Raw genomic sequence first — 12,399 nt, 5'->3', positions numbered from 1 at the left:
TGTCTACTTTTTTATTTCCTCTTGGTTTTTCCAGAGCTAGTTTTATGTCCTAGTGACTCCATCAATGATGTATCATGATGATTTCAAGTAAGAAGTGCAGGATACATTTCTTTAATCCACTTTAGACAATCAACACACCCAGAACACTCATCTCCAATCCTCTCTTCTTCCCCATTAAAGAATAAATTCTCAGCTCCAGCTTCAAGCATCCTTGAATTGACAGATCACCCAGGAACACTGAATTCCACACTTATGATGGTTCACTGATACACACTGGAAAATTTACCCAAGCAATCCTTCAATTTACTTTTTCCAACCTATTTTACCAACTTTTCCTCAAATCTTCTCCAGGAATCCTATTTGACCACCTATCTTGACCACAACCCTCACAACCAGCTTTAGTTCATTCCATTTCTATTTCTCTCTAATTTCGAATTTAACCCATATCCTTAATTTATTATTTTTATTTTTTAATTCATGTTTCCTTTCCCCCATATTAGATAGGTATATGTTTAGAGACCATATTCTCCTCCCTCGTGTTCCAGTTTGTCCCATTTCAAGACTGTCTGTCTCATTTGGTGTATGAAGTATGTTTGAGAAATAATTTGATGAACGTACTGATTCCTACTGTTACCAAGTGAATGGTCCATGACCCTACAAATCCTCAGGGCCCCTTCAGCACAGTCCTAATCCTTGGAATGACCCTCCTCACAGCCGCCTTCACCTCCTTGTTACGAAGAGTATAAATAATGGGGTTGAGAAATGGGGTAAGAAAAGCATACACCAAAGCAATAAACTTGCCCATGTCCTCAGCCTGGATCTCAGGTAGCCCCACATAGACAATGAAAGCAGAGCCAAAGAACAGTGCCACTACAATCATGTGGGACGAACAGGTGGAGAAGGCCTTGGCACGGCTGGCAGCTGAGGGCAGCTTGAGTACGGCTCTCAGAATGCCTCCATAGAGCCCCAGAATGAGCACAAGGTTGCAGGCATTGATCATCCCGATCACTACAACATGAACCTGATTCAGCCAGCTTGTGTCCACACAAGCCAACCTCATGAGTGGTGCCAGGTCACAAAAGTAATGGTCCAACTCTTTCAAGCAGAAGGGAAGAGTGGCTGTGAGGCTGGTCGGCACAAGTGCAGCTGAGAACCCAGCCACCCAAGTGGCCCCTGCTAACCACAACTGTACCTGTCTACTCATGAGCACATGGTAGTGGAGAGGGTGACAGATGGCAAAGTAGCGGTCCAGCGCCATGACCCCCAGCAGGCAGCACTCAGTCAAGCCCAAAGAATGGAAGACATAGAGCTGGATGAAGAATGAAGCAGACGAGATGTGTAAAAACCCATGGAGCAAGGTGTGCAGCAGTGTGGGCACCGTGGTGCTGACATACCAGAGTTCCAAGAAGGAGAGGACACTGATGAAGAAGTACATGGGTGTTGACAGTCTAGAATCTGCCTGAACCAGCACAATGATGAACAAGTTCCCTGCCAGGATGAGGAGATAGATGCACAGGGTCCCTAAGATGGCAAGAGATTGCAAGATCCCAGTGGTAGTGAAACCACCAAGGATGAAATTCTGGGTCCAGGTGTAGTTGATATGATCCATGATTCCTAAATGTGAGGGATGAAAACATAAACCAACTCCTTTAGGCTTCCTCCTCATTTGAGATATGTCCCCAGAGCCAAAGACATAGAACGTACATGCAGAAAGGAACTTAACACATTATCACATCAACTCCAGTCATTATGCTAAAGAGGAACTGAAGCACACCACACTGTGGAAAAGAGAAAAGAGACCTTAGGTTGCAATGAACCCTGACTCCCTGAACATCCTGGCTCCTTCTGCCAGGCTCTAGAATTTGGGGTTCTGCTGCCTATTCTCTGGGGCTTTGTACATACCCAAGCACACACAGCAAGCAGCCACTATGAGTTCTGGCAGAAGCTCAGACCAATATGCACCATGGCTGCTCAGAGCCACGGGTCAGGGTCACTAGACCAGGACAGAGATGCAGAATTGTCTCTTCTCAGAGCCCCTCCTTTGTGTCTATTTTCCTCCACCATGGTATACAAGAGTGTCTTTTCTTACAAAAAAAAAAAAAAATTAAAAGAGGAACTGAATACCAGAGGCTGAAGTGACTTGCTGAATATCAGTCTGTTGCTGAGAGATAGAGTCCAGGTTTCATGATTCACAGCCCAGTGCCTTTTCTATTGTGTAGAATACAGCACTGAACTCTCATTCCCTGGGATTTTCTCCTACATATCCCAACAGGAAATAAGGGCAAGAGAGAAATTCCCACACTCAGCCCTCCTGCAAACCCTAATGAAATATCCCGCAGTTCTTCAAAGCATCCACCCATACCCTTCTGCCTGTATAATGAACTGTGAAGAAGGGAGACACATGCTTTCTAAAAAGAAACTGGTGAAGTTCCTTCAGGGAGCCTCGCTGGAGTCCAATGATGTTCTCAGTAAGAATTGAAGAGGTGGGAGAAGGAAGAAAGGTGGATGCTCTGGGAACCGTCCCTCAAAACTCAGAAGAGTAGAGCCAGATGAGGAATCAATGAGCAAACACTTTGTATTTTAAGGAAGGATTCCCAAAGTACACATACACCAAAATCTCAAAGGGGAGAAATTAATTGATGCAGGCAAGCTTGCAAGGTGTGCCTCCTCAAATCCTGTAGCATAAGGGAAAAGGCATCCCATTTGGGAATTGGCTTTCTAAACTTGCTCTGCCACTGATTCTCAACAGACATTGGACTGGGACGTTCCTCCTCTCTTTACTCCAACTTCCACTTATCTAAAATAGAGTCTTATGAGGCCCCTTACAATCATGAATAATCTGTGGTTCTCTATATGCACCAAAAAATGTTTATGGGTGCAGTGCGGTGAGTGATCAACAACTATGTTTCAAGAGCTTTCCTCCCACATCGTTACCAGCCTCACCTAGGAAAGGGGTCAAAACCTTCTAGTTCTCTTCTTCAACTACTCTCATTTCATCATCGTTGCCCATTACCTGACTGCACTGATGATATTAGGGCTTATAGGTGTTACGGTGTCCACGAGTTAAAGTACGAGACAGCCAAACAGAATTTAAAGAGCTTTTATTAGCCGGCCAGCGACTGCCCACAGTCACTTCACACAGGGGATTCAGTGAGCAGCCCCGACCTGAGTGTGCTTGAGACTTATATAGGTAGAAACCACATCCTGAAAATGCAAGCAAGCTATTTTGACAGAAGCAGAGTTGGCGGTTAATTAATGGTTGCTTAAGATCTTTAACAAGGTTGAGACATTTTCTCAAGGTTGGCGCAATGGTTAATTGTTGAAACGGTTACGCTTGGCTAATGTGTACATCTGCAAGTCTCACTCCCTAAAATGGTACAGTTTCACTCCCTTCTTCTCAGGGCTTAATGTTTACTTTGCAGTCGTTGCCGGTTGAAGGGGAAGGGGACTCTCTTGTTACAGATTAAGGGGAGGGGGCCCACTTCATAGGCTCCTCCCCAGTGTCTTTTCTTCCCCCTAGTCACTTCCCCACTTGTGTTTCATACTCCTGGGCCTCCTCATTGTGCGTTGCCTGGGGCAGCAGGGTGTGACTAGCTCATGTAGAGGTTCCTCTGGGACAGAGAGTTGTGCACAGGTAAGCAAAGCAGATAAACTATTTCTCAAATGACTTTTTTCAACTTTCAACCCTCATTGTGGGATTCTGGAGTCTGATCCCAGGGACTTTGCCTCCTCTTGGCCACTAAAATTTTGTAAGTCTGCAAGCTGTCCATAGAGAATAGTCAATCCATTTTGCATATCCTGTGCATACATGGAGAATAACACCTTCAGCATCCAGGAAGTGAGTCTCATCTTCTTAAAAATTCTTCGAGCAGGGAGATTTCTCACCCAGCTTCTCACTCTGATCACCACTAACCTTACCAGCATATGAGCACAATCATCACAGTTACCACCATCACTTCTGGCAGATTATCTCCTCCCCCTTCACTGTCACACCACCACCTCTACCTTCCCCATGTCCACTATTATTTATTCATACCAGTGTACTTGTAGAACACTGTTCTAACAACCATCACTACCATTATTACCAATGGCATCCTCGTAATGCTTAACTACTTTTTCACGATCACTTTAATTTCTATTTGTATCCTCAATGCCTTCAGCAAAAGTCCTGAGATTAACATCTGAGCTCTGACCCTAGATAAGCATCATCTGTAAGGATGTACTTGAATGAATATGGAGCCAGATGGATAACAGAGAAAAACTTTTATCTGTTGGAAGTAACACACTGGAATCATTCATAGTTCAAAATGTACTTTTATTTTTTAAGAATCAAAGGTGGGGACAAAACAGTTGCTAAATTAATTTTAACCACCCTTGAGCCTACTTCCCACTTCATCTGAAATACCTGACCTTTCTCCAGGACGGATAGTTTCAAGTACACTTTCACTAAACTATTGCATCCCTTATAGTCCCAAACACCAAAACATTCATCATTTGTGGACTCATGGACCTGTACAGATTAACCATCTGTCTCGACTACTCAAATGAAAAATTGCTCTACTCAGTGTGACCATTTTAATATTTATTTTTATTCCTCTGTATATTCACATCACATTGGTATTTCTACACTTCTCTTTTATGAGACAAACTCTTAAAGACTTCCTCTATACTTTTTAGTGTTCAACGTACATCTGGATGACTCAGAATTAACCAAATAGATTAACATGAACATGTGCTATCCCTCATAAGAATATCTATGTGTCAGAAATACTGAGCACAAGAATTGTGCTAGAACCAGTTAGTGAAGAAATATTTACTAAGGGATTTGCATACAATATGGATGTGGAGTAACGGGATTTGTGGGTTAAAAGTAGCATAAAGAAGAATAGTGAAAGGCTGAGGGTTCCAAGAACAGTCTTTGCCCAGTCAAGAAAGAGGTTTCTTCTTTTGTCCTGGCATCACCTGTCAGTAGAGTGCTGACTAAGCATTTATACTATGTCAGGAATGATGCAAGAGAAAAGAACAAGTCCTCATACTTCAAACAAGTAATTCATGATTTATGGAGAAAGACAACATTTAAACATATTTGTGTTAAAAACTTAAGTGAGGAGGGTGGGGCAAGATGGCGGAGTGGTGAGGTGCAGAATTGCATCTCCCCCCTAGAGCAGCTGGCAATTACCCAAGAACTATATGAAACAGTGTTTTCGGGGTCTCCAGTAACCAGTCACACATCGGACGCAAGTTTAGAATTGGAGGAAAAGCTGAGATCACAGCAAACATTGTAAGTTCCCCGGACCAGGGGTCTGGCATCCCTCCCCACCCAGATCTCACAGACTGTCTTGCTGCTGGCTCCCTGAAAGTGGGGAAAAAAGAAACCAAAAAACAGCAATCTGCTGAGGGCAAGAAGGGGGGTTCAACCCAGCCTCAACTGCAGAATTAATTAACAAATTAATTAACTAAGTTTGGGAGCTGGCGGTGCTAAAGTAGAGCTGGGCTCCGAGAAGTGGGGGCACGTGAAAGTGGGCACACATTCCCAGACTCCCCTTCTGGCTTCTCACTGATTCCTAATCTTTTTGCATTTCAATAGCCCCTAGCAGGGGTGGAACTGAAGCTGTTGGAGAGTAATTATCAGACGATAGCCCAAAGCATATCTTTAAATGCTCTGTTCTGACACTGACAAAGCTTCCAGGCAGGGGAAAGACTTTTAAAAGGGACTCTTTTTTTTTTTTTTTTTTCTTTTTTCTTTTTCTTGTTTTTCTTTTCTATTTTTTTTTTTTAATCTAAAAGTAATATATGTGGTTATTTTCTATCGGAAAGCCCAGGTTGAGGGACTAGGCTGGGCTTGGGGGGGGACAGAGTACCCACAGTGTCTTTGAGTTCCATATTCACTACTGAAGGTCTCCACCCCTGTCTTTAACTGGGAACTCAGGCTGACCAAGGAATCTATCTGGAGATGCCCCAAAGAGGAGAGGGGAGAAAGGAATAGTGCCCCTGAGAGTTCTGAGGATTGGGAGAGTGGAGGGAGGTCCAGCTCAACTGACAGTCCTCCTTTTGGGAACTCAGACCCCAGGGGCTGGAATTCAGATTCCGGCTTCAGTCAGCCACGCCCCCGACAGGATCAGAGTCACTAGGAGAACTAAAGTCTCTGTACCTCCTTACACTGGTCGGGGAGCTGCAGGCTGGCAGGCGCCACCTGCTGGAAACGAGAGGAAAAGCACCAATTCTAAAGGCCTCATAGGAGGGTCTCCTTCTCAGGAAAACTCCATACCCTCCCAATGAGACCTGGGCCTCACTAGACTGGGAAAATGTGACTAGGGTTGACCATATCTGAGGAGACCCACTCACAAAAAGGTTACATAGAGGCAGAGCAAGAAACAGAAAAAACAAGAGGGGAAAAATTCTGATCAACTAAATAGAACCTAAGTTAGAGGTTCTAGAATAAGTTGAACTGAATAACAGAGGCCAGAGAACAAAGCCAAGCAACAAGAAAACCACTAGGTAAAAGATAGAAAACAAGCTCCGAAATAAACTAATCAAGAAAATAAGATGCCTAGACAACTTAAGATAACAAGCCATACCAGGAAACACGAAAATATGGACCAGCCAAAGGAACAAACTAATAGTTCAGCTGAGATACAGGAGTTGAGGCAACTAATGCTAAATAAATTCGATGAAATGAAGGAAGATACAGCAAAAGAGCTGAAGGATATAAAGAAGACACTGGATGACCATAAAGAAGAATTCATAAACTTAAAAAAACAAATGGCAGAACTCATGGGAATGAAGGCCACAATGGAGGAGATGAAAAACACAATGGAGGGACACAACAGTAGATTTGAACAGGCAGAAGAAAGGATCAGTGAACTGGAAGACAGGTCATTTGAATTCATACACACACAAGAAGAGACGGTGAAAAAAATGGAAAAATATGAGCAGGGACTTAGGGAGCTGAGTGACAACATGAAACACACAAATACACACGTTATAGGTTTCCCAGAAGGAGAAGAGAGGGGAAAGGGGGCAGAAAGAGTAAAAGAAGACATATTCACTGAAAATTTCCCAACTCTTATAAAAGACAGAAAATTAGAGATTCAAGAAGCACAACGTACCCCAAATAGAGTAGATCCCAATAGACCTACTCCAAGACACTTACTTGTCAGATTGTCCAATGTCAAAGACAAAGAGAGGATTCCGAAAGCAGCAAGAGAAAAGCAATCCATCACATACAAGGGAAGGTCAATAAGACTATGTACAGATTTCTCCACAGAAACCATGGAGGCAAGAAGACAGTGGCATTATATATTTAAGATACTGAAAGAGAAAAACTGCCAACCAAGAATTCTATATCCAGCAAAACTTTCCTTCAAAAATGAGGGAGAGATTAAAACATTTTCAGACAAACAGACACTGAGAGTGTTTGTGTATAAGAGACCAGCACTACAAGAAATACTAAAGGGGGTGCTACAGAGTGATCGGAAATGACAGGAGACAGAGAGTTGGAGAGGACTGCAGAAATGAAGATTATCAGGAAAGGTAAAAGGAGAGAGAGGAAAAAATAAGATCTGACATATAAATTCCAAAAACAAAATGGTGGTAGAAAGTACTGCTCTTACAGTAATAACACTAAACATAAATGGATTAAATTCCCCAATAAAAAGACACAGACTGGCAGAATGGATCAAAAAACAGGACCCATCTATATGCTGTCTACAAGAAACTCACTTTAGACACAAGGACAAAAATAGACTGAAAGTGAAAGGTTGGAAAAAGATATTTCATGCAAACAACAACCAGAAAAAAGTGGGAGTAGCTATATTAATATCAGACAAGTTAGACTTCAAAAATAAAAAAAACTTAAAGGGACAAAGAAGGACACTATATATTAATAAAAGGGTCAATTCATCAAGAAAACGTAACAATCATAAATATTTATGCACCAAGCCAGAATGCCCCAAAATTCATGAGGCAAACACTGCTATCACTGAAAGGAGAAATAGATACCTCTACAATAATAGTTGGAGACTTCAATACACCACTCTCATCAATGGATAGAACATCTAGACAGAAGATCACTAAAGAAACAGAGGACTTGAATTGTATGATAAATGAACTAGACTTGACAGACATTTATAGAACACTACATCCAACAACAGCAGGATACACTTTTTTCTCAAGTGCTCATGGAACATTCTCTAGGATAGACCACATGTTGGGTCACAAAGCAAGTCTCAACAAATGTAAAAATATTGATATTATACAAAACACTTTCTCAGACCACAATGGAATGAAGTTGAAAATAAATAAAAGGCAGAAGACCATAAAATTCACAAATATATGGAGGCTAAACAACACACTCTTAGAAAACCAGTGAGTAAAGGAAGAAATTACAAGAGAAATTACTAAATACCTTGAAGCAAATGACAATGAAAACACAACTTATCAAAACTTATGGGATGCAGCAAAGGCGGTGCTGAGAGGGAAATTTATTGCCCTAAATCCCTATATTAAAAGAGAAGAGAGAGCAGAAATTGAAGAGTTAACTGTTCACCTGGAGAAATTAGAGAAAGAACAGCAAACTAACCCCAAAGCAAGCAGAAGGGAAGAAATAACAAAGATTAGAGCAGAAATAAATGCAATTGAGAACAGGAAAACAATAGAGAGAATCAGCAAAACCAGAAGTTGGTTCTTTGAGAAAATCAATAAAATTGATGGACTGCTGGCTAGGCTAACAAAAAAAGAGAGAGAGCAGATGCAAGTAAATGCAATCAGAAATGGGAAAGGAAATATAACTACCGGCCCTACAGAAATTAAGGAGATAATGAGAAGATACTATGAGCAACTATATGCTAATAAACTAGACAACTTAGATGAAATGGACAACTTCCTAGAAAAGCATAAACAACCAACATTAACTCAAGAAGAAACAGATGACCTCAACAAACCAATCACAAGTAAAGGGATTGAGTCAGTCATCAAAAAGCTCCCAAAAAGGAAAAGCCCAGGACAAGATCGTTTCACATGTGAATTCTACCAAGCATTCAAGAATGAATTAGTACCAATCCTGCTCAAACTCTTCAAAAAAATTGAAGAAGAGGGAAAGCTACCTAACTCTTCCTATGAAGCCAACATCACCCTAATACCAAAACCAGACAAAGATACTACAAAAAAAGAAAATTATAGACCAATTTCTTTAATGAATATAGATGCAAAAATCCTCAACAAAATACTCACAAATTGAATCTGGCAGCACATTAAAAGAATTATACATCACCACCAGGTGGGATTTATTCCAGGTATGCAAGTGTGCCAGTTTGAATGTATTGTGTCCCCCAAATGCCATTATCTTTGATGTAGTCTTGTGGGGCAGACATTTTGGTGCTGATTTGATTTGCTTGGAATGAGCCCCACCCAGCTGTGGGTGATGACTCTGATGAGATATTCCCATGGAGGCATGGCCCCACCCATTCAGGGTGGGCCTTGATCAGTGCAGCCATATAAATGAGCTGACTCAAAGAGAAGGAACTCAGTGCAGCTGTGAGTGACATTTTGAAGAGGCGCAAGCTTGCTAGAGAGAAACGTCCTGGGAGAAAGCCATTTTGACACCAGAACTTTGGAGAAGACGCCAGCCACGTGCCTTCCCAGCTAACAGGGGTTTTCCGGACGCCATTGGCCATCCTCCAGTGAAGGTACCCGATTAGTGATGTGCTACCTTGGACACTTTATGGCCTTAAGACTGTAACTGTGTAGCCAAATAAACCCCCTTTTTATAAAAGCCAATCCTTCTCTGGTGTTTTGCATTCTGCAGCATAAGCAAACTAGAACAGATTTTGGTACTGGAAGTGGGGTGCTTTTGCTGCTGTGTTTGCAAATACCAAACATGTTGAATGGCTTTTTAAATGGATAAGGGGAAGATTCTGGAAGAATTGTGAGGAGCTTGATAGAAAAGGGCTAAACTGCTTTGAAGAGACTGTGTGTGGGAATATGGACTCTAAAGATACTTCTGATGAGGTCTTGAACAGAAATGATGAATGTGCTGTTGTGTACTGGAAGGAAGGTGATCCTTGTTTTAAAGTGGCAGAGAAGTTGGCAAAATTGAGTGCTGGTGTCAGATGGAAGCAAGAATTTGAAAGCGACGACCTGGAATATTTAGCCGAGGAGATCTCCAGACTACTTGTGGAGGAGGTACCCTGGCTTCTCCTTGCAGCTTACAGTAAAATGTGAGCAGAGAGAGATAAACTTAGAACTGAACTCTTGGGTTCAAAGAAACCAGAAGCTGATGGCTTGGAAAATTATGAGCTTCTAGTGGGTGGAATTGCAGAAGCTACAGCCCAACATGAGAATGTTACCGAACATGGAACTCAGCTGCCATTTCAGTACAAGCCAAGATTGGAGATGGAATTATCTAGAAAGGATTTCTGGAAAATCCTATTATCTGATGGCTTTGACCCCTGTATGCTTCATGCAAAGCCAACAGAATTTTTGCGAGATCTTTACAGACAGAGCCATTGCCAGTCTGGACTGGAGGAGACAGACAAGGAACAAACAGAAGGAAAAATGTCTTCAAAGACAGAGCCATGGAGGTTGAGTTCTGGAGTCAAGAGGTCTTGGGCTGGGAGAGTGGAGCAGCCCACATGCATGGAAAGGATGAGTTTGCCCTAGAGGTTGAGGGCAGGCCTTCCGCCTCCATGCTCAGGAAAAGTCCTACCATGCCAAGCCCCAAAGAGGGTGGAGCACATTCCCAGGGAATTGGGGAGAGCCTAGCTGACACCACACTGTTCTGAAGGGGTTGAGCGTGTGCCCCGGAGATGGAAGGGAATCCGGGAGCTGCCCCGATGTTTGAGGAGGGTGGGGCCGAGAAGGTGGTCTCCCCAATGTGTGGATATGTTGGAGCACTCATCTAAGCATTTGGAGAGGAAAGGGCTGCTGAAAAGGACCTTAGGAAGGGTTAGACTCCCATTCATTCAAGCTCCAAGGATGCAACCTCATTCTCTAAATGATTCTCAAACTTTGAAATCTAATGGAGTTTGTCCTGCAGGTTTTAGGAACTGTTTTGGTCCTGTTAACCCTGTTTTCCTTACTCTTTCTCCTTATGGCAATGGGAATGTTTGCCCTATGAATGTCCCTCCTTTGTATATTGGAAGCATATAACTTGTTCTAAGTCCACAGATCCAAAGATAAAGGAGAATTATGCCTTAGGACCCACCACGCCTGTAATTAGTTTTGATAGGATCTTGTACTTAACTTTTGTTACTGAAATGATTTCAGTTTTTGTGATATTGTGATGGAATGAATGTATTTTGTATTTGGAAAGATAATGTCATTTTGGGGTCCAGGGGGTGGAATGTGCCAGTTTGAATGTATTGTGTCCCCCAAACACCATTATCTTTGATGTAGTCTTGTGGAGCAGACATTTTGGTGCTGATTAGATTTGCTTGGAATGTGCCCCACCCAGCTGTAGGTGATGACTCTGATGAGATATTCCCATGGAGGCATGGCCCCACCCATTCAGGGTGGGCCTTGATCAGTGGAGCCATATAAATGAGCTGACATAACAGAAGGAACTCAGTGCAGCTGTGAGTGACGTTTTAAAGAGGAGCAAGCTTACTAGAGAAGAACATCCTGGGAGAAAGCCATTTTGACACCAGAACTTTGGAGCAGATGCCAGCCACATGCCTTCCCGGCTAACAGAGGTTTTCTGGAAGCCATTGGCCACCCTCCAGTGAAGGAACCCTATTAGTGATGTGTTACCTTGGACACTTTATGGCCTTAAGACTGTAACTGTGTAGCTAAATAAACCCCCTTTTTACAAAAGCCAATCCATTTCTGGTGTTTTGCATTCCGCAGCATAAGCAAACTAGAACAGCAAGGCTGGTTCAACACAGGAAAATCAGTTAATGTAATACACCACATCAATAAATCCAAACAGAAGAACCACATGATCATCTCAATTGATACAGAAAAGGCATTTGACAAAATTCAACATCCTTTCCTGATGAAAACACTTCAAAGGATAGGAAGAGAAGGGAACTTTTTCAATATGATAAAGGCAATATATGAAAAACCCACAGCTAACATCACACTCAATGGGGAGAGACTGGAAGCTTTTCCTCTAAGATCAGGAACAAGATAGGGATGCCCACTATCACCACTGTTATTCAACATTGTGCTGAAAGTTCTAGCTAGAGCAATTAGGCAAGAAAAAGAAATAAAGGGGATCTAAATTGGAGAGGAAGAAGTAAAACTTTCACTATTTGCAGAAGACATGATTCTATGTGTAGGAAATCCAGAAAAATCTACAGCAAAGCTACTAGAACTTGTCAATGAATACAGCAAAGTAGCAGGCTACAAGATCAACATGCAAAAATCTGTAGTGTTCCTATACACAAGTAATGTGCAACA

The 12,399-nt window shown here is 42.2% G+C and overlaps 1 protein-coding gene across 1 annotated transcript; it reads right to left on the bottom strand.

The window, feature by feature from the left end:
- Positions 1-664: 664 nt before the first annotated feature.
- On the bottom strand, positions 665-1,609 carry LOC119512580 (olfactory receptor 10C1-like). Its single transcript, XM_037807344.1, has one exon. The coding sequence runs from the start codon at positions 1,607-1,609 to the stop codon at positions 665-667; it is 945 nt and encodes a 314-aa protein (XP_037663272.1).
- Positions 1,610-12,399: the final 10,790 nt, after the last annotated feature.

Source organism: Choloepus didactylus, chromosome 2 (genome assembly GCF_015220235.1).
Source record: "Choloepus didactylus isolate mChoDid1 chromosome 2, mChoDid1.pri, whole genome shotgun sequence".
Lineage (NCBI taxonomy): Eukaryota > Metazoa > Chordata > Mammalia > Pilosa > Megalonychidae > Choloepus > Choloepus didactylus.
Note: the sequence above shows the minus strand (reverse complement) of the source record. Positions and strands in the feature narration are given on the sequence as shown.

What these genes read in the sequence shown, in the direction of transcription:
- LOC119512580 (XM_037807344.1), bottom strand. Translation starts at nt 1,609, where the DNA reads ATGGATCATATCAACTACACCTGGACCCAGAATTTCATCCTTGGTGGT.